This window comes from Aedes aegypti, chromosome 2 (genome assembly GCF_002204515.2).
Source record: "Aedes aegypti strain LVP_AGWG chromosome 2, AaegL5.0 Primary Assembly, whole genome shotgun sequence".
Classification (NCBI taxonomy): domain Eukaryota; kingdom Metazoa; phylum Arthropoda; class Insecta; order Diptera; family Culicidae; genus Aedes; species Aedes aegypti.
Window position 1 is genome coordinate 247,072,533 of NC_035108.1, and position 21,441 is coordinate 247,093,973.

A 21,441-nucleotide genomic window follows, 5' to 3' on the forward strand; every position below is an offset into this window, starting at 1 on the left:
TATGAGCATATGTACGGTGTATGTGCTAGCATGAACAGTGTTGACAGTTGAGTCGCTTTGCAAACGTAGGGTGTATGTAGCCAAATTAAAAACACTGAGTAAAGTGCACATAGGGCAGAATTGAAATTTATTTCAAAAAATCGAAAAATGGTTTTAGGAATACTTTTGTAGGCTCAATATGTAGATTATGCGTTTGTCAAGCCCATGCAAAACAAATCTTGGTTTGTTTATTTTTGCAGATACGTCGGAATGAAGAATTATGCTTGATTTCAATATTTTTAAACCGCTTCACATATTCATAATGCAATGTTTGACAAACCGAATAACATATTCTCCTCTTACCCAATTCCAGATGGATCAAGAGCACTGCATGCTCCTGGCGCTTCCGTGCGGCCGCGACCGGATGGACGTGCTCCAGCAGCAGAACAACCTGCAGACCGGCTTCATCACCTACCTACAGCAGAAACAGGCCGCCGGCATTGTGAACATTGCCGCCCCGGGCAGTTCGCAGGCGGCCTACGTCGTACACATCTTCCCGTCGTGCGAGTTTGCCAACGAGAACCTGGCGCGTATCGCACCGGACCTGATGCACCGGGTGGCCAACATTCAGTACCTGCTGATTGTGATTGCCACCGTGTAGGAAAACGAAGGTGAGTACGACCCCGGATATGACTGAACACCCGGATTTGACAGACGCAAATCGTACCACCCATCCGCAAGACGAGGTGGTGCGTTTCATGGAAGAGGATGTGAAATGATCTCATTAAGATTACACGGAATAAATATTAGTAGTAAGCTGCTACCTGCTAGAGAGGAAAGTTTAGTGAACCGGAGTCACGTTAGCGCTCTAGCGCAGTGATAATCGATAAGGTTTTAAATTGCAGTGTAGGATACAAGGAGGTTACTTAGAGAGTTTGTGAGACAGGATTAGGGAAAAGGCAGTAGAAATAGTGCGTTGAGAGCATAAGTTGTTGAGTAATATGGTAAGAAATGAGCAAGAAAGTGGTACATTATAGGGACTTATTATTAAGTGGTTGAATAATCTTAACGACAGAAAAGAGCGAAACTACCCGACTAAGAAGAAAAAAAAATACAATCGATTGGTCCGAGCTGCGCAGCTTACATGTTCGTAGTTGCTTTCGATGCGACGAAAATACACGCATAGGAAGAGGATGAAGAAAGTTTATGTGACAACTGTGATTTTGATCATAATTTTTAAGTATTATGAACTTTTTATACCGTAAACTGCAAAACTAAGCAACTGATTAAAAAAAAGGGAGAAATCGCGTGTAATAGACGTCTAACGACACATGTTGAGTAAATTACGAGTAACTCTACTGAGTCCCGCTCTTGAGTTTTTTTTTTGTTGGGCAATGTCCCAAATACATCGGAGGATGGAAAACTGAAACTGAAAGAGATTTTTGTACATGCTGGTAAAATGAGCGCAAGAGGAGAGTATGGATTTATCTTTCCTCGTCTCATTCCCCCTAATTTATTGAATTATTGTTTTCCTTTTCTGTTGACAGGTGTGTAAAATAGGTACTTTTTAGTTTTTTTTTTCATTCCCGTAGAGGAAACGATTTGTACGATATATTGGATAGAAGAGTTGAAGGCGGAGCTGTCGTAAAATATTTATAACGTGTAAATACATAGAGCAGAAGTAATTGTTGAAGCTTAAATAGTAGTTTTACACTAATAACTTGAAAACGACGACGATGAAGAAGAACACAAGAAGAAGAAGAATAAGAAGAAGAAGAAGTATAAAACGAGGATAAAATGTAAAAATAAATATTTCATATAAGCTAACTGGTAAACAATTCAATGTAGGTCTCATGAACTGTTTCTGACGAAGAAGAGATAAGCATACAGCAATGCTCGCAGAAATTGCGCATGCATTGTCGGAAAAGTAAACGATAAAGAATAGGCGATAAGTTTCCTAAAATTGAAGTTATTGTTTTATTTTAAAGAAACTAACTTAAGGCTAGTACTACGTGTAGTTCACACATACACACCCACATTTGTGTAAATATAATCTTAAAATATGGCGTTGCAAAAATGCCAAGAAACATCGGAGAATAATGCTGTTTTAGAAGTCTACTGTGGTAAGATCCTAAATCTAAAATATTTACGCAAAATTCTTGTTTGTACATAGAACGCTGATTATGATACAAGCAACAATCACCAGCACTTTAAACTGTGGTGTGGTGATGAAAAATGACACAACACGAGCAAATATTTTGCCGCAGTCATTTGTTCTATCGATTGATTTGTCTCCTGGATGAATACCTAGGTTTTGTGATGTCGCGAGTTAACGCTGCCACATACACACACATACATACACACATACACACGTGTCCTGCCCATGGTTGTGAGCCGCGCCTATTTGCAGATAAGTTTTACTTTTAATTGACAAAGTGCACAATTTGTTGATATGCGGGAAGACTTTCGGCAGCTTCTGTAACGTTTTTCATCCCAACTGTGTTTCGTTGGAGCGCGACACGTGATCCCAGCACTACTTCACGTGTCATCACTCGGCGAATGCATTGTTCTTCTACACCAACAGAAACATTCTTTCGATTCGTACGTTTGTGTCGGTTAAAATTCTTTAGGCGGAAAGATAAATTGCTCATTAGATTGGTAGGGTGGGGTAGGCTTTACTTCCACCGTTTAAAGTAAAAAGATGATAGCATACTTTAACAACTCACACACCCGTTAGAGAAACCCAATTCTGGAAACGCGTTGTAAGTTGGAAAAGGAAATCTATTTAGATAGCAAAATTATGTGTATGTGAACTGAATGTGACACCTACATGGGCGAGCAAACATTTGAATTGAGAAAATGTTAGGCGATCCGATTGACATATAGCGCATCAACGACAGGCAAAAGGCACACCATAATAGAAAGCTTATGGAGAATCCTTTTTGTGGAACAAGAATCGTGACTACAATGTGTTTCACAGAAAAAATGAAAGTAATCACCAAAAATAAAAAAATGTTATAAAGAGAAGATAAAAGCAACTACAAAAATCATTAAACTAATAATCATTAAAAAAGAGTCATCGAAGCAGCAGCGTTGAATACGATAAAACACAGACACACAAACACGCGTAGGGGAGAGCACTGTCACTCACGCGGTAGAACACAACACTGAATAATTCTACATGTTAAAAAGGAGAAAAGAGAAAAAAATAAGAAAGCAAAGTAAAACTACTACAATTATGGAAATAAAGCAAAAGAAAAAAGTGAAAAATGAAAAAGTTAAAACATTAATATTAATATTAACTGATTGTGATCATAATGAAAGAATAAATTGTACCTTTCTTGTATATTTTGTACATATTGATTATGATTAATGATTAAAATTGCAAGGAATAAAATATTTAAAAAATCAGCCTTAGAATTTTTACTGTGTGATGAACAGAAAAAGAAATGTCCAGCCAGTTTCAAGTGTGGTTTTCGAATTCGGGAGACCAACAATTATTTTTTTTATGTAAGGTACCGCGGGGCAAGTGGGTAAACGGGGTAAGTGAAAATAATTGGTATATTAAACTCAGTATATGAATTAACGTTTTAAACTCATGCGTAAACCTTTGAGACCATTTAGAATATTACGATAGGTAAGAGATTTCTGAAATTTTTCAGCCATTATTGCATACTAGAGCGAAAAATCGTTAACCTGTCAACTATCACTCCGTAACAAGTTGGCGGCGTGCAGTCTAATTTTAATATTTTCAGCAGATAAAAATTGCGGAAAATAATTTTCTGTACCACCTCTAAGTTGTTCCCTATGACAGTTTTAAACTGCAATAAAAAAAGTTTTAGAATTCATTCGACGTAGACCTAAAAATAACTAAATTGAAACACCGTCCATTTTCTAATCACGTGGGGCAAGTGAAAAGTTTCTCTTTAAAGATTGAATTTGTGTTTTCTCTTTAGGTAGCTATAAGTATACAAGGTTCGCAATTATCATAGAACAACAGAACGTGCTGATATTTCAAGAAACACTATACTCAAAGCGTTAAATGTTATTATCATGGCCAAATCATGGAACTTTTCTTAAAAAAAGGTTGCCAAATATTACGATATTAATATGTTTACTTCGGACAACCGATTAAAAGGAAGACGTTGATTGATAAGTTCTAATATAAAAGAACGCATGTAAATCTCGTGGGATGTTTATGTAAAGCTAGTTCAAAACATAAAAAATGGGGGTATAGGTGTAACCACATAAAAAAGTTTCTAAACACTTTATTGAAGGATTCCGTTTGAATTCCCCCGATGAGTTATCCGACGTCATATCCGATTTTCTAACAAATAACGAGCGGTGTAAATTCTACAGAGTAGAAATGCAATTGCTGTCCTATGAACTAAGGGGCGGTCCATTAATTACGTAAGGGATTATGGGGGGAGGGGGGGTTTGAGATTTCTTACGCGCCATACAAATTATTTGTAATTTTCATACAAAAAATCTTACCATGGGGGGAGGGGGGGTCGAAAACCGCCAAAAATGTCTTACGTAATTAATGGACCGCCCCTAACATTGGAAATGTTGCAGTTATAATGTTGTCGAATCATTCTAACAAACTTAACTGAGCAGAAGAAAATTCAAGTAACAAGAATAAAATTTTCTTTGTTTACATGTTACTTATGTTATTATTCATTGGGACGCCTTATCAAATGTTAAAAGTAATAGAAATCGTGAATATAACTGTTAGTTTTTGAATGTATTATTCAAAACGATAAACGATAAACAAAGTAAGGAGACGTGTTTCAAAAACTTTTTTCTTCAATTTTACATAAAAATAGATTTCAGCATACTGCTTATATTTGGTGGGAGTCAAGCTGAAATATATACACGACCTCATTTGTTTTAATTTAAAGCCTCTAGGATTTGAAGAATCCCAACTATGCGAAATCCATTACCCACTTGCCCCACGGTACCTTATAGACACTCCGTGCACTTGGCCACTACTATGCCGAGTATCATATCTATTTATATCCTAGTTCTTATTGCTATTTCTCTCATACCGAGCAAGTAGAGGAGAGTGCTGCCGTTCGTCCAATTCATATCCATATCGAAGTCCATTGGTGTGCGGTGGTTCATTTTGCCATGTTTTATTTGTCGTGTGAGGCAACAGCCTACAAAGAGGGTCAGTGTGTCTCAGTCACCATCTAATACTGACGAAGGATGGATGTGTTCCCCAACACACGGTCCTTCGTACGGCGTCTTCTGGTGGCTGGACGTAGTTTTTTGTGTTGGGGGGTTGGGAATTGAACCCATGACCTTTCGCTTACGAAGCGATAGCGTTACCTCGAGGCTACGGTACCCCCCTTTACAATTAAATTAGAAGCTAGCAAAAAGAACCTACAAGTGTGAAGCATTATAAGGAAGAAGAGCATCAGTTCAAAGATCTAAATCTTCAAACCTGCCGGACAGCTATCAGAAAAAGGAGGTCAATAAACTAGTCTAAAATCATAACGGCTTATTTACAGTGGTTGATTCGTCTTCATTGATTTTCTTCTCTCTCAAGGTTGTCTCGTCGCTAAAGTAGGTTTTGCGATTATTCTTAACACTACAGTATTTTTTTTTTTACAAAAGGGGAATCTGCAGACAGACGCCTGAGAAGGTGATTCAGGTAGTGTGGGGATGACGCACAATCGACGACCCACTAAAACCAGCCGATGTACTGTACTTGAGCAATTATTGTTCAATCGCTCAAGTGGTGTACAGTGCATCGGCATTAGCCTTGGCGTCAGACCCTTATCTCCCCGGACCACCTTACGGTATTTCTTTGGGGAGGGGCCAGTGTATATAGCACAACACATGCAGCAGAAGTAACCTAGGCAAACTGCTTCTCCTAGCCTACTTAAACAATGTTACAATAGATCAGCCTCGGCAGGGCTAATCCTTTGCAGCTAACTCTTGGTCGGCGGGCCATAGACGCTGCCATTATGGCATAATGTAATGACAGCCTTAGTTATTGTATTATAGCACTCGGCATCCGCATACATTCTTTATACTATATTGTCGGGGGATGTGTCCCCTCCGCATGTAGCGAGCATGCAATCTCTCACAACAATGAAACGGGGGCAATTGAACACGACATGCTCGACTGATTCCTCCACACCAGTACAGAAACTGCGCCAGGTGAAAGTTAACGTTCCCATAGTTTCTTTTATACCAATCTGACACATTCGGTATCAGCCGATGGGTCCATCTACCTTTACTGAAGTTATCCCATTCTTACTGTCAACTTCTGAGCATTGCCTCTTTACACGCGTTGCGAACTCATCTGGTATCTCTTTAGAAACCGTTCGGTATGCGCTTGCTACTCTTAACCCTCTAATACCCAAATGTTTATTTTCGATTTAAGTATTATTTTTCGTTATCTAAAATCGTTCTAAACACGTTTTGGGCATTTATTTATTTTTATTCACAATTTTTTAAATTTTGGTTTTTGATTTTTATAATTTTTATTTTTGAACATCCCTAGCTTTTTTCATTTTTTCTTGAAGCCTTTTCTAGTTGTTGATTTTTTGCAATAATAAAAATTTAAATTGTTACGGTATTTTTAAAAATATTAAATTTTTATTTTTTTTCGGAGCGTATTTTATTTTCCGTGTAACTAACGGAAAAACTGGCTCTTCGTTTGTGATAGGTTAATCGTAGAAAAATATAAAAAATACGGTTTTTATATTACACGTTAAATGAAGCCCAGGCATTTGTAGGTTATATAAGAATGCAATTTTTCAAACAATTTCTAAAAATACAAAAAAGCTTCAAAAGTCATAAAAAACTTTTCTTATATGCGTGTTATGAGTCAAGGTATAAGCCAAAAATAAAATCATTTTGATTTCCGAGCTACGAAAAAATACACAAAATTCCAAAGTGTACCCCGTCTAAAGGCAGGGTTGGGTATTAGAGGGTTAAGCACATGATCCTGTGCGTGCTTTTCAACCGCTTTAGGTTTCTGCTCGTTCTAAGCGCTTTTTACCAGATTGGTCCTCCATACCTTAGTATGGATAGCGCCACGCTTGCCAGGAGCTTGCGTTTGCTGGCAATTACAGCCGAGCTGTTAGACATCATCCTCGAAAGTGCCGCTATAGCCGTAGATGTCCTTTTACAGGCATGTTCAACGTGGCTAGCGAAGCTGAACTTGTCATCGATCATTACCCCAAGATGCCTAAGGGATCGCTTGGACTCTATGGTGCTATCACCTACCGAGATAAGCGCCCGTTGCTCGGACTTGCGGTTGTTGACCACCACCACCTCAGTCTTGTGACGGGCCAGTCCTAGTTTCCTAGAGTTCATCCATTCCTCAACTATGGAAATAGAGTGCGCTGCTGTCAACTCTACTTCCTCCATCGAGTCACCATAGACCACTAGGGTACATCGATTATCGATCGCAGCAACTCGGGCGACTTCTCTTGGGGCGCTATGGCACCTCTGGTCTTAGCCATTAGCCATTGGGTCCGATAGTAACACCACGTCAGTGTTGGTTTCCAAGACTGACTGCCAAAGCAGCTGCTGGGCTGCATCTCAGTGGTTTAAATTTTTACTGTGTTACTTCCGTTTTGGCTGCTTTGATACTCCGCTTGTGCCCGGACTTTTGGGTCCGCCCGTTAAGTGTCCGTTGTCTGCTCTGTCGACACATATTAGGCACTTAGCGATTTGCTTACAATCGCTTGACCTATGGCCTTCGGTGCCGCATTTTCTGCACATCTTACTTCTGTCGGGACCATTACAATTCCCCGTCTTATGGCCCTTCCCGAAACACTTGAAGCAAACTTCAGGAGGCTGTTGTATGCTCAGACGGCAAACCGACCAGCTTACCTTGAGTATGCCCAAGTTCTTCGCTTTGTTGGCCTCTGCGAACGGCAGCCTGATCGCCGCCACCTGGGTGCCCTGCGGGCCCTTTCTAAGGTGGATGGCCTTACTGGCTACGTCGATGTCACACTGCTCTTTGAGAGCAGCCGAGACCTCCGCTGCGTCGGTGACCTCATTCTTACACTGGAGAGTCGCTTCAGCAGTAAGGGATCTTACGTCAACCTCGTCGTTAAGTACTTCTTGTGCCAGTTGCTTATAGACTGCACCCCTTTCCTTAACGTCCTTCTTTAAGACTAGGATCATTTCACCAATCCTAGTTCGCCTAATACTCCGCACGTCTGCGCCTAATGGCAATAGCTTCTCCGTACTTCGCATCGCCTTCAGAACCTCGGCGTATTTCGCTTCCTCCGTTTTGATAACGAGGGCTTCGCCTAAATTCCTACGTTTCGCTGTTTTCGGTTTAGCGCTTTCCTTGGGCTCCGTTTTCAGTTTCCTCTGTTTTTTCTTATTTCCAACTCGTATCCACGGGTTACTGTTGCCTTGCGCCCGTGGTTCCTGTGGATGCACTGCCTGGTTCGGGTTATCCCGTGACTCCTTTTTCTTGACTTTCTTGACCTTTGGCTTGGTGTTGGCCTCTCCTTTGTTGCCATGTCCTCTTGATCGTGGGGCTTGGCTCATGCCAGCTTTTCCACTCTGGAGGACGGCCGCGTAGGTCACTTTTCCCTTAGCAACCATACGTCTTTCCGCCACGTATTCATCCCCGTAAATCCTCGTAAATCCTCTTCCGCATCGCGTATAGAATAATATCATCAGATATATTCGCGTTGCCTGTGAAGGAAAACACTTCGGTCTGACACGACCTAGTGTCTTTTTGGCCTTCTACCAAGTTGTTCCTTGGCTCTCTCGTAGTCCTGCTTTGCAGCTAGGACTGATTGTCGCAATTTTAGTAGACTTGTTTTCTTTGCTGATGTTGCTTTTGCTCTTAACAAACTCGATGATGACATCAAGTTGCTCAGCAGCTACCAGCATTTTAGGGAGGTACTTCCTATTGCGATCCATGGCCTTGGTTAGTCCCGGGCCATCGGTCACCTCACATGTTGCCTGCCGTCGTCGCAGTATCTAGGCTTTTGCCCACACTGTTTTCACTAAAGTTGATGTTGGTCGCCTCCTTCCTTGGCGGGAACCTTAGACGGTTACTGATGGGTCCAGAAGCCTCTCCTTCACATTCCGCTAGTTGTTTGTTGTATGCTCAGCCGGCTAACCGACTAGCCTACCTTGAGTATGCCCAAATTCTTCGCTTAGTTGGTTTCTGCAACCGGCAGCCTGATCGCCGTCACCTGGGTTTCTAGGAATTCTTTGAAGAGAGATTTATCAAGAAATTCTTCCAGGGGAATCCAAGGATTGTTAAAAAATTTCTTGGGATTGTAGGATTTTCTAAAAATTTTCTTTGGAATTCCTTCTACATTTCCTTCAGCATATTTGATTACTGTAGGAAACAATTCAGGGATTCGATTGCCATTTTTTATGGTTTGTGCTCGGAGTATTTAGAAACGCGAAAAGAGACAAGGCATATCATCAGAAATTCCTCCAGGAAGTCCAGAAGTTATCTTTCGCTCAATAATTGCTTTAGAGACAATTATAAAAGAATTATTTTACCAGGTTTTTTTCATTCCGATTTCAATCAAAGGAATACTTTACGAATTGTTGTAAGGATTTCTCCAGAAATAGATAGAAATTTGTCAAGTTCCCTCTCAATATTTTTCAGGGACTGGTTGTTCCTCTTTTTGTAATCTCTGAAATTTTCAGGAATCATTCTTAAGCTTTTGTGACAAGTCAGTTGTAATGTTAGAAAGAAGAAGATAAATAAATTTGGCGCTCAAAATACGAATCTATTGTATGAACCCCATAGTGAAATTTGATGGAATACAGTTTCCTAGGAACAATTTTTAATCGCAATCACAAAATCCACAGACTGATGCAACATTTTACAATCTCAAGTGATACATGTCACACATCAACATGAGTGCCGGTACGTAAATGCGGACATAAGCATTCGGAAAAAATCAATACTACTCCGAGAGTTCTAAGGCTTCATCAGTTTACAGACTGGTACTGGCTAAAACATTAGTTAGTGTGTTCTAGACGGTCAATGTTCTCTGCAGACGTTCATATTTATTCGTGGCGCGCACTAATATTTAACGGAACAAGATGTGGAGCACGTTTTATACCACTTTGGCTCTGATGGCAACTGTAAGATAAATGTAAAACTTACCGCAATTGGTTCTGAACCAAATTACCTCATATTACAGGTGCACGCTGCTACGTTTAAGGTCACATCGCAGGTGTACATGGACGTATCAATCAACGGCAAAGAAGAAGGACGAGTCATCATCGGGATGTTCGGGGAAGAGGCTCCAAAGACGGTTGAGAATTTCAGGCACATTTGCATACGCGGGATCGATGGCATCTCGTACAAGGGCAGTCGGTTCCATCGAGTGATCAACAAGTTCATGGTTCAAGGCAAGTGTTAAATGGTGTTAGAAAAAAATCCGGATCTGGTCAAAATGTAATGTCACCCTTATGCGTAGTGATTAGAACGTAAAACTCAACGGGGCACCCTTTAGATTGAGCCTTAGGGTAAGAAAAAAGCTCTCTCAAAATTTCAACTCAATTGGTTGCTTCACCAGCTGGCGCATTAATTTTGAAGTTTGTATGGGATATTCGTCTCTAATATATGGAAAATTGACCCTATGTCACTGTTTCGTTCCATATACTAGTTGATCGCGTTTAATTGAGCCCAGAATGACAAATACACTTGTTGATACCCTAATGAACATAATTGCAGAAGGTTGTATCAGTATTCAATCTAGTTTTCATCACCCTTTCAGTTGTTGAAAGTTAAGCTTATATCAAGTTTGTCTAAAATCAAAACTAGTCTTAACTAAAAGTAGTTTTGTCTAAATTTTTCCTCTTTTTATTAAAAAAATCATTTTTGTTTGACCATAACTTCATAAATACTCATCTGATTCCAGATATTTTTGCATTATTTTGAAGCTAATTTAGTTGTTTTCAAACTGTTTATAGGAAATTTAATTTAAAATTATTTTGACAAAAACTACTCAAAAACGTAAATTTTCAATAAAAAAAAATCAAATTACTTCGGATTAATGATTTTTTTCGCCGGAGATTACATTTTTACTGTTTACCAAAAGTTAGAAAACAACAAAATTATGACGACTTCGCTGAAGGTCTTATTTCATGACATGAAAATGTATCTTCAAGTTGATTGCGCCACCTCCTTATATTTTTGGCTCAAAATTTGAGGTTTCCCTTTTTATGTGATTTAAATTCAGAAGAGAACACGTGTTTTTGGTTTTGAGAACATTCGAATTTTTTTTGTCGCTTGTTTGTAGAAATGAAAATGTTGTTCGGTTTGCACTTTCCGGTTGATTTATTGTTAGGCACCGCGTTCTGCTTGCACGACTGTTACCCGCGTACATATTCAAAACGGTTTTTTTCGGAATTATTCGATGATCCTAGAGGGATCGGTACTGCTTTGTATTCTATTGAGCAGAAAACTAATTACCATCACATAATTAAGCATTGTTTTCTCTTTTGATTGCCGGCTTTCAAAAGATTAAATTGAAAAAACATAAACAACACATGCCCTTGGTCATCGCCAGCTTTTCAGGTGAACCATGACCTAATACCTTTCCCAACTCCTCCTCCGTAGCACTTATGAGGGCGTCGCTGAGTCGGTGGCCTCTCATTGAGTAAGTGCTACATCAACATTTCCTTCCCCTATCCCAAGTTACGGTAAAGATGGGCGTGGCCAGGAATAGCAATATTCATGCGCTTGGTAATATTGTCCAAGATTGGGTCAAGGTTTTTCCCCAGCCTTGTCTCTGAAAGCGGTCTGGATGAAATTATCAAACGAAACATTAATATTGCTAGTATCCAATCTACGAAGTATACCGTAACAACCATGGGGTAAGACACTCGTTAATATTGGTATTGATATTCGTTAATACGGATTAATATATATTATTTTTATGATATCATCGAGTTACCACGATTTTCATAAAGACATCTGACAGAAGTATCTTGAATTTAAGTCAATGGTGGGGGTTTATAAAAAAAGGGTAGAGATTGTGGATTGTAAGGACTGTTCATTTAAGAAAGTGGACACCTAAATATTAGCATTTTGGTGTAAAAATTCCATAAAAACAAATAAAATTTTGTTTCACTGTGATCTCAAGTGTTTATTTTGACAGCAGACAAAAGTTGACATAAAAAAATTATAAATTCTAAACGATGGGACGAATTGACATGGCGACTCTCAATTTTTTCTGCACAAATGGTGTACAGAAAAACTGCCGTTCCGAGATTTGGCTTGAATTGCGAAGTGTCCAAATTGATTTTTTTCAACGCTGGGGCCAAAACAGATATTCCTGACGACGTACGATACATCCCAACAGAAAAATTTGGGAAAAATGATTTGGTATGGCAAGCAATTTGCTCCTGCGGTATGAAAGTACTACATATTTCACGACGGGTTCAATCAACGGCGAAAATTACAGAACTGAATGCATTAAAAAATGGCTTCTGCCCATCTACTGAAAGCATACCATGCCTCCATTGTTTTTGCCAGACCTAGCATCAGCTACTTTGGAGATGCTCAAGAAGGAATAAGTCGAATTTGTAGAAAAATGATCGAATCCATCAAATTGCTCAGAACTACGCCTCATTGAAACATATTAGGCAATAATCAAACGGCATCTTAAGAAGGATGGAAGAGAAGCAAGCTCCATCGATTTTTTCAAGAAAATGTGGTCAGCAGTTCAAAAAGCAGTTCGAAAAGTTCCGAAAAAAGTTGTGCAAAATTTTAAGGGAGGTATCAAAAGAAAAGTAAGAGCATTCTCCAGCAATGCTCAATAAATGTTCAAATTTATGTGAATTTGATCGAAATTACGTTGATTTCCATGTATTTTAGGTAAACTCATGAATTTGTTAGAAAATCAACAGTTTACTGTAAAAAACACGTGTCCACTTTCTTAAATGAACAGTCCTTATGTCTTGCCGATCTGACATACCTTCTTCTTCTTCTTCTTGGCATTACGTCCTTGCTGGGACAGAGCCTGCTTCTCAGCTTAGTGTTCTTATGAGTACTTCCACAGTTATTAATTGAGAGCTTTCTATGCCAAAGTTGCCATTTTCGCATTCGTATATCGTGTGGCAGATACTCTATGCCCAGGGAAGTCAAGGAAATTTCCATTACGAAAAGATCCAGGACCGACCGGGAATCGAACCCAGACACCTTCAGCATGGCTTTGCTTTGTAGCCGCGGATTCTTACCACTCAGCTAAGGAAGGCCCCGATCTGACATACCATAGGAGACAAATTGCATCGGAATGGAGTTGCTGAATGGCCCGGAACTCGTAGAAAGATGTGGGGCATTGATGACAATGGAGCTTCACAGAATGTGATGCATCGTACAGGTGCCAGTCTTCTTCTAGCCAGACTACCAGATGGATGTTGGCATCAAACAGTGAGGTTTATGTTGCATTGGACGGATTTCTCATATATTTTGCTCAGACGATAAACATAACTTGTTTTTTCATATAAAAAAGCAATTTGCAAATAAGGCAAACAGCAAAACTCCATGCATACTTGATAATCTTCTCAATATCGATATTAATATCATTAATAAATATTAATATTTTAATACTGGACCTAGTGTCCTGCCCCATGGTAAGAACGCTAACGCTAACGCTTGAGAACATTCGAAAAATAAGCCTGCAACCATGTACTTTGTTTTGGTGGAATTATTGGTCAGGCCTATCTTCGCTGTCTCTCTCTTTTTTCAGAGGCACGAAGGCCTCCTACACTGACCGTCCCCACACACCTTTTTCCTGCACACCGCCAAAGATCATCCTGAGTACCCGACGTTCGAAGACTCCAAGTGCTTGCAAGTCCTCCTCGAGCATCGTCTATGTTTCATGCCCGTAGAGAACTACCGGCCTTTTGAGCGTTTCGTACATGGTACATTTGGTACATCTTTTATGACCGCAGCTTCTTGTGGAGACCATAGTAGGACTGACTTCCACTGATGATGCGCCTCCGTATTTCACGGCTAACGTTATAGGCCTTTTCATGTGACAGATCCGTCTATGCATTTGTTTACATCGGTGGAGGACCGGTGCTAACACGGGCCTGTCATTTTCATAGAAGAACTGTCAAAGTGCTTCCCGATCAGCTGATTTGAGACGTCATGTGAATAGGCCTATTATCAGCCGTCAGCAAGGATCCAAGGTAGACGAGCTCGTCGACCACCTCGAACGTATCCCCATCCTTCGTAACACTGCTACCTAGACGAGCCCTGTCGCGCTCGGCTCCACCAACTAGCTTTTGTCCAACTTTTGCTGCCTCGCGTTTCAGTCGGGTGTACACTGTACAGTTCTGCCAGCTTTTCAAATTTTCGGCCGACACCTGCACGTATCAGCCTAATCATTTTCGCTGGAAAATCATGTTCAGACCATGGTTCAGACTACACAGATCATTTACTTTCACTGAATCATACGCCGCTTTGAAATCAATGAACACATGGTGAGTCTGCAAGTTATATTGCCGGAATTTATCTAGGATCATTCGCAAGGTCTGGTACGTTGTCGAGCGCTCATGAAAACCGCCTATGAAGGACACCTCGAGTAGGCTCAGTCTGTTAAACAGGATTCACGACACAAGACACTGTCTGTGCATTTTTTTTTTTGGAAATTGGGTGTATAGGGCCATCCAACCAGCCGATAGGCATTTCTTCGACTTCCCATTTCTTCAGAAGTACTCGGTGGATCGATTGGTAATGCTGCTCACTTCCGTGTTTGAGAAGCTCGACAGAAATCTCGTCCTTCTCAGCAGCCTTACAGTTCTTTTTTCGCTGATAACCTTTTCAAGTTCTCCTTGCGAGGGTGGGTCTAAAGTAGGGCGGTTCAACATATCTTTCATACCATCCTTACCATAAAAATAGTGTTTTGTGAAATTTTCAGCTTTCTATGTGGTGATTTAAAGGTTTTTATGGAAATTACTATGGAGAAATTTTGAAAAATGTTACAAACACGTTACAAACATGTTACTGAAATGTGAGTACGAACTTATCATCCCAAAGTAAAATCCATTATTCTTATCACTATAAACAAATTTGCTGAAGGGCGAAATTTAATCCGACGGAGGGGACGGACCTGGTGTAGTGGTTAGAACACACGTCTCTCACGACGAGGACCTGGGATCGAATCCCATCCCCGAGATAGTCACTAAAAAGTGACGACTTCCTTCGGAAGGGAAGTAAAGCCGTTGATCCCGAGATGAACTAGCTCAGGGCTAAAAATCTCGTTAATAAATAAAGAAAAAAAAATCCGACGGATAGCAGAAGATATATTCATGAGTTTGTTTGCTGTTATTTTGCCTAATATTAGATTATAGCCCTGCAAACATCCACAAAAATCCCAAATAAAATAAGTTCAAAAGGGATTGGTTTCTTCAGCAACACCCTTAATTAAGGTTTGAAGTATGAGTTTTCACTAAGAAATGTTAAGTTTGTACTTGCATTATAATGCTAGCGTGTTTGGAACATTTCTCAAACTTTTTCCATAGTAATTTCCATGTAAACCTACATTGTCTTTGGGCCATCTTCAAATCATCAGCGATAATGCTGAAAATTCCACAGAACTCTATTTTTATGAGAAGGATAATAGTGAACATATGGGAGATTGGATTTTCATACTTTTTTTTAAATTTTGAATCGCCCTTGTCCACAGAAGCACAGTTCAACATTTAAAAAAGTTTGAAAATCCAATCTTCCATATGTTTCTCACCACCCTTACCATAGAAATAGTGTAATGTGAAATTTTCAGCTTTTTAGGTAGTGATTTAAAGGTGGTCCAAAAACAAAGTAGGTTTACATGGGAATTACTAAGAAGAAATTTTGAAAAATCTACAAAAACTCCAAACAATATTACCTCAAAAGGGATTTGTTTCTTCAGCAACAGGAAATTATTCAGAAACATTAATAGATGGTAGAATATGTCGATTTCGTGACACAAAATCTCCTCAATCAAAACATTTTTAGCTGCGCCGCTATCAAAACGCTAGTTGACATGTTCAGCCCTTTCAACGATTTTTAATTATCCAGCATAAAATATGTTTCTACCAGGAATCTTAAGATTGCCAAATTGGTAAAGGCAAGTATAAAAACATTTAAAAAATTAAACAATTTTTTTTCCCCTATTATACAAAAATAATAAACTTTGTAGGAAATGAGCAAAAATTATAACAGGCACGAAACATAGTACATTTCTTAAGTAAGTAAATTTTCTTTTAAAGTCTTGATCACTGTTCTAATGCAAGTCTCGATTTTTGGCTTTGATTCTTAAAGTTTCTATTTCAATAAAAATTATCTTTAAAGTCACTTCTGTTTGCCGCGAATTCTGATGCAAAATTCTAAAGGCTCCAAAGAAACCTACAGAAACTATTAGGCGACTTTTCCAAAAGTTCTTAATAATAATTTTCTTAGATCTCGCGAGGAATGTTTCAGTAATTCTAGTAATTTATTCAGTGGTTACCATATGCTACCAGCGATTTTTTAATGGCTGCTTAGAGGAATTTCTTCAGAATTGGGTCCAAAAATCCTAGAGCACTCCAATGCTTCCACAAATGTTTATTCCGGAGTTTTTGGAAAGAAATCGTTTCGACATTTTACATCCTACAATAATTCCTAAGCCGATTGTATTATTTGTTCCAGGCATTCTGATAAGGATTTTTCAAATATTCATCCACCATTACTCTCAGGAATTGCTCCAAAAACCCTTCAGGCATTATTCGATGAAATGTATTTTCATCGAGAATTCCTCGAGAAATTTGGCATAGGATTCCTCATTAGGTTCTCTTGGAATGTCTCCAGCATATCATCGAAATATTGTTGCTGCGGTTCAAACATTTCTCTAATAATTTCTATATAAAATTATCCAATCTCCTCGGATTTTTCAAAACTTTAGTCTAGGTTCAGGGATTCGGCCCGGATTTCTCCAACTAATTTGTTAAAGTCGTCTTGTAGGACGTTATTTAAAGATTCTTATTTATTTTCTAAATATTTTAGGAAAAATATTATCAAAGAGATCCTTGTAGGAATTCATCAAGACGTACTTAGAACTCACACATGATTAATCTGAGGTTACTCTAGGATTTTCTTTCGAAACTCAATATGTTTTTTTTAATTTCTCCAAAACAATCTAAAAAATTTCCCTAATACTTCACTGGATGAGAAAATTTTTTACAGGCTACTTTGAGAAATTTAAAAAAAATTGGCATTGCTGAAGGAATTTTGAATTCTTGAAGATGCTCTAAAGGGAAATCAATGGAATAACTTTTGGATGGATGATTCTTGATGTGATTATCCTTAAAAAAATCCAGATTGAATTATTGAAGGTATATTTAACGAAATTCATGGAAGAATTACATAGAAAGTTCGTGACAAATCTCAAGACAAACTCCGGAAGAGATCTGCGGAGTAATATGTGAAAGAAATCTATAGTAAATCGAGCTGTTATACTTATCGTAATGTCATGAGAAATTCCAGAAAGGGCCTTAGAATTATATTTAGAAAAATGTCTGTTCAACTTAGGAATCAAACGCTCATCTCGTGCTTCCTCCTCGTTTTTTTTTTCATTGTCAAGGAAGAGGTCTACAAAGTTCTTATTTCTAATACGGTCATACTACTAGCTCTGATTTCCCCAAAGAAAAAATACAAAATGCTCTCCAGAAATCCTGAATCCCATTTTGAAGGAAAGGATATTTTTTCTTAAGATCGAATAGACTAATTTTTCATATCTGACTTTGATGATTTAAGGCACTTTCAGATCATTTGATAAACTTTCTTGATTTTCGTGGCAATTTAATAAAAATAACCATTTTTTTCCTATGTTTACACTAAGAACAAAACAGATAATTGTATTATATTTAAGTGAGGAATACTTTAAAATTTATTGTTGAATATATTTATTTTCAAAGATACCTTTCATTTGAAAAAAGTTTTAGTCATCTAAAATTGACTATTTTTATGTTTTGAGGATAATAAATCTACGAGCTGTTTAGGAATACCTATAAGTAGATGAAAAAAAAAAATAGTACCACAGACAAACAGACGTCTCACTCTCATCATTGTCCATCCACTACCGTCATCTGTTAGTCTGTCGGCCAAACACACTGATTTAGCGTGACTATGATTTGGATCGAGATTTGATCTAAGTGTTACGTCTGTTTGTTTGTGGTACTAGCGTGTTTGGAACATTTCTCAAACTTTCTCCATAGTTCTTCTTCTTCTTTCTGGCGTTACGTCCCAACTGGGACAAAGGCTGCTTCTCAGATTAGTGTACTTATGAGCACTTCCACAGTTATTAACTGAGAGCTTTCTTTGCCGATTGACCATTTTTGCATGTGTATATCGTGTAGCAGGTAAGAAGATACTCTATGCCCTGGGAATCGAGAAAATTTTCTTTACGAAAAGATCCTCGACCAGCGGGATTTGAACCCACGACCCTCAGCATGGTCATGCTGGATAGTTTTGCGTTTACCGCTACGGCTATCTGGGCCCCATTTTCTCCATAGTAATTTCCATATAAACCTACAGTGTCTTTGGGCCACCTTTAAATCACCACCGAAAAAGCTGAAAATTTTACAGAACACTATTTTTTGGTAAGGATAGAACATATGGGAGATTGTATTCTCAAACATTTTTAAATTTTCAATCGCCCTAGTCCACAGCTTGATCGTCATCATCAATGTTCATTCGTTTTATCGATCAGCAAATTTCCTTCTCGATCATTGAACATGGCGGGAACTGGTATGGTATTGCGCCGCGCGCCATTGACCATTGCATAAAATCTCCGCATATCGTTCCGGTTTATGCTATCTTGAGCTTCAGCTACCACACTTTCTTCGTGCTGCCTTTTCTAAAAGGCGGTGGATTCGCTTTTCTTCGGCTCTGCCTGCCTTGCACCGCTCTTTGTTCTGTCGGGTGCCGGTCACAGGGATACGGCTTCTGGTGACATTCTTCACGTTTGTCACTCTCTGGCACTCCTTATTGAACCAGTCGTTTCATCTTCGTCATTGACCAGTGCCAATCACTTCCCACGCCGTTGTTGTCACAGCTTCGTGGATAGGGTCCACCAGGCTGTTGACATCTCCAGAAACGTTGATTCTTCCCAACTGCTCGTCTAGTTGCTAGCGGTACTGTGCAGTTACGCCATCAATCGACAAGCGTTAGATATTGAACGGAATGGAGGCTTCCCGTTTCAATCGACCCGTCAGACATCACCCCGTTACAGCATGAATATTGAATAATCATACGAACTTCTACAAATTGCCAACAATATACCAATCCTAATGCTGTCTTTACCCACAGGAGGTGACATCGTGTCCGGCGATGGACATGGTTCGGTCAGCATCTACGGCAAGTACTTCGAGGACGAGAACCTGCACATCAACCATAGCAGTTCAGGTTTCATCGCAATGGCCAACCGTGGTCCCAATACCAATGGTTGCCAGTTCTACATCACCACCATGCCGGCGCCGTGGCTTAACGGAAAGCACACCATCTTCGGTAAGGTATTGGACGGTCAAGGGGTGGTGCACAAGGTGGAACAGCAAAAGACCGACACCGATGACTATCCGGTGCCCACGATTATCATAGAGGATTGCGGTGACCATCCGATGGGCGACCCGTTTACCGTTTCCGACGATCCGTACGAGTAAGATTTTTTTTTATTAATGATTCCAAATATATTCAGTGTTATCAATGAGTAAAAAATTCGTTTTCAGTCTTTGGGCGTGGATAAAAGCAGCGTATGTTCCTCTGGGCATGAGCTTCTCCATTCTAGCATTCTTCCAGTACATTATCAGAAAACTGGATATCTACACGTGAGTAAGAAGTTGATAAGTTCATGCTAAATAATATCATAACATTTTGATGGAAAATATACTAAAAACAAAAACAAATAATGAATGTATCATTTAGTTGATGTTGTAAGTTGTATATTCCCTTCCTTATTTATGGCTAAACTCTTAAACTATTTCACCGAGGTAAGCAAAACGATTCGTCGAGAACCCAACAGCTACACGCAAACTAATTTTGTTGAATAATCTACCGGGTCCATGGTAGAATTAAGAACTGCACCAACGATTTTCAACCGACTACAAAAATCTGTTAAGTTTACTATAATCTGGTAAAAATAACTGAGCAGTGCAGTAAATGTGACTATGTCCATAGTAGCCTCCACTACAAAGCATTGTATTTCAATCTGTGACACCTACCGTACATCACAGTGTAGTCAAAATGATAATGCCTAACTTGTCAAATCTAGAATGTTTCTAGTCATAAATACTACAGCACTGGTTAAATAAACAGAATATATTTTCTTGTGTAGTGATGTTGACTATGTTTTGTTATAGTTAAAGCTAAGTATGCTGTTCCGCTCAAGAAGAGTAAAAATTTCTGCCCAAGAAATGGTCAAGAAATTTCCTACAGTGAGCTCCATTTGAATTGACATTTCTTTTCAACTGCGTACTGCGATCAAAGAAAAATGCTTTTCTTGAGTATATCTTGCAAGAAATTTCCCACGCATTGAGATAGGCGATTAGTTTTCTGTTGAAGTGCATAAATACTTCGCTTAACAGAATAATGTAGTCGGTTGGAAATCGTTGGTGCCGTTCTTAATTTTACCATGAATAGACCATTTCCGTCAAAAAAATTTATTGGCTCATATGCTTCCTTATAATTTACTGAACAAACTTTATTAATATGCTTATAAGTTTTGAAGCCTCTAACTATTGAAAAATAACGAAAAACTGGCGGCACAACGTTTTACCCCACAGTATCCTATGAATTATTTCACTCCGATTTTTCTCATACCCCTATTTTCCCTACAATTTATCACCACCGCGGTGATGATGAATTTCTGATCAGCTGACTGCCAAACATGACAGTTGTATTTTGTTTATGTTATTATTTATCATTATTCATAAATGGATGCAGCTCCGCTCTTTCATTCTGGGAAAGCTTCTACTTCTGGATCCACAGGCCACATCCTCGTATTCTGCTAAGGTCACCGAAACGTCCGCGGCCATCATGGAAATAACCTCCACTTCGACGGATTACAACATCTACCAGTTCCACCATCAGAATCGTAGTTGATTGATGGTATTGTTTGGAGGGTCGAACGATTGCCATCGTCATAGTGCGATCTGTTTTTTGACGTAGAAGTACGTCTTTCTTCTCTATACAGGAGTGAAATTGGAATTTCAAAACCAAGAGCGTTACGTTGGCATGAAATATTTTAAACGTTTATAACTTTGCGCTGGCTTAACGAAATTTCTTGATTAGCACCTCAATCGAAAGCCAAGACATCAAAGCTTCATGTCGTTTACTTACTGAATCCCACATACCTGTCCAAATAGTTAAATAACTGTTTTAAAAGAGAACGTTGATTTCAAGCAAATCTATAAATAGGGGTGGCTAGAGAAAATTTGACGTCATTTGCTTTTCACTCTCCGATTGGCTCGCATCTC

At 39.1% G+C, this 21,441-nt stretch overlaps 2 protein-coding genes across 12 annotated transcripts in view; both read left to right on the forward strand.

Annotated features, from left to right (window-relative positions):
- Nucleotides 1-3,195, forward strand: part of LOC5571946 (protein split ends) — a 344,136-nt gene extending 340,941 nt beyond the window's left edge. For all 10 annotated transcript variants that reach the window (XM_021844737.1, XM_021844739.1, XM_021844740.1 and 7 more), the window contains one exon: nucleotides 353-3,195. In XM_021844737.1, the coding sequence (XP_021700429.1) occupies nucleotides 353-640 (288 nt within the window). In that variant the 3' untranslated portion in view covers nucleotides 641-3,195. The remainder of the gene's footprint in view (nucleotides 1-352) is intronic.
- A 6,669-nt stretch (nucleotides 3,196-9,864) lies between these two features.
- On the forward strand, nucleotides 9,865-19,875 carry LOC5571945 (peptidyl-prolyl cis-trans isomerase, rhodopsin-specific isozyme). Of its 2 annotated transcripts, XM_001659999.2 has the most exons (4): nucleotides 9,877-10,077; nucleotides 10,137-10,347; nucleotides 19,280-19,625; nucleotides 19,696-19,875. In XM_001659999.2, the coding sequence occupies exons 1-4, from the start codon at nucleotides 10,036-10,038 to the stop codon at nucleotides 19,796-19,798; spliced, it is 702 nt and encodes a 233-aa protein (XP_001660049.1). In that variant the 5' UTR covers nucleotides 9,877-10,035; the 3' UTR covers nucleotides 19,799-19,875. The 2 variants fall into 2 exon arrangements, with proteins under 2 accessions (XP_021700439.1, XP_001660049.1); XM_021844747.1 differs by lacking the exon at nucleotides 19,696-19,875 and having other exon boundaries at nucleotides 9,865-10,077; nucleotides 19,280-19,629.
- The last annotated feature ends 1,566 nt before the right edge of the window (nucleotides 19,876-21,441 follow it).

Bases quoted from the DNA above. Each gene is read 5' to 3' on its own strand.
- LOC5571945 (XM_001659999.2), top strand. From the start codon at position 10,036: ATGTGGAGCACGTTTTATACCACTTTGGCTCTGATGGCAACT. The intron at 10,078-10,136 runs GTAAGATAAATG...CTCATATTACAG, and splicing joins CTTTGGCTCTGATGGCAACT to GTGCACGCTGCTACGTTTAA. The intron at 10,348-19,279 runs GCAAGTGTTAAA...CTTTACCCACAG, and splicing joins CAACAAGTTCATGGTTCAAG to GAGGTGACATCGTGTCCGGC.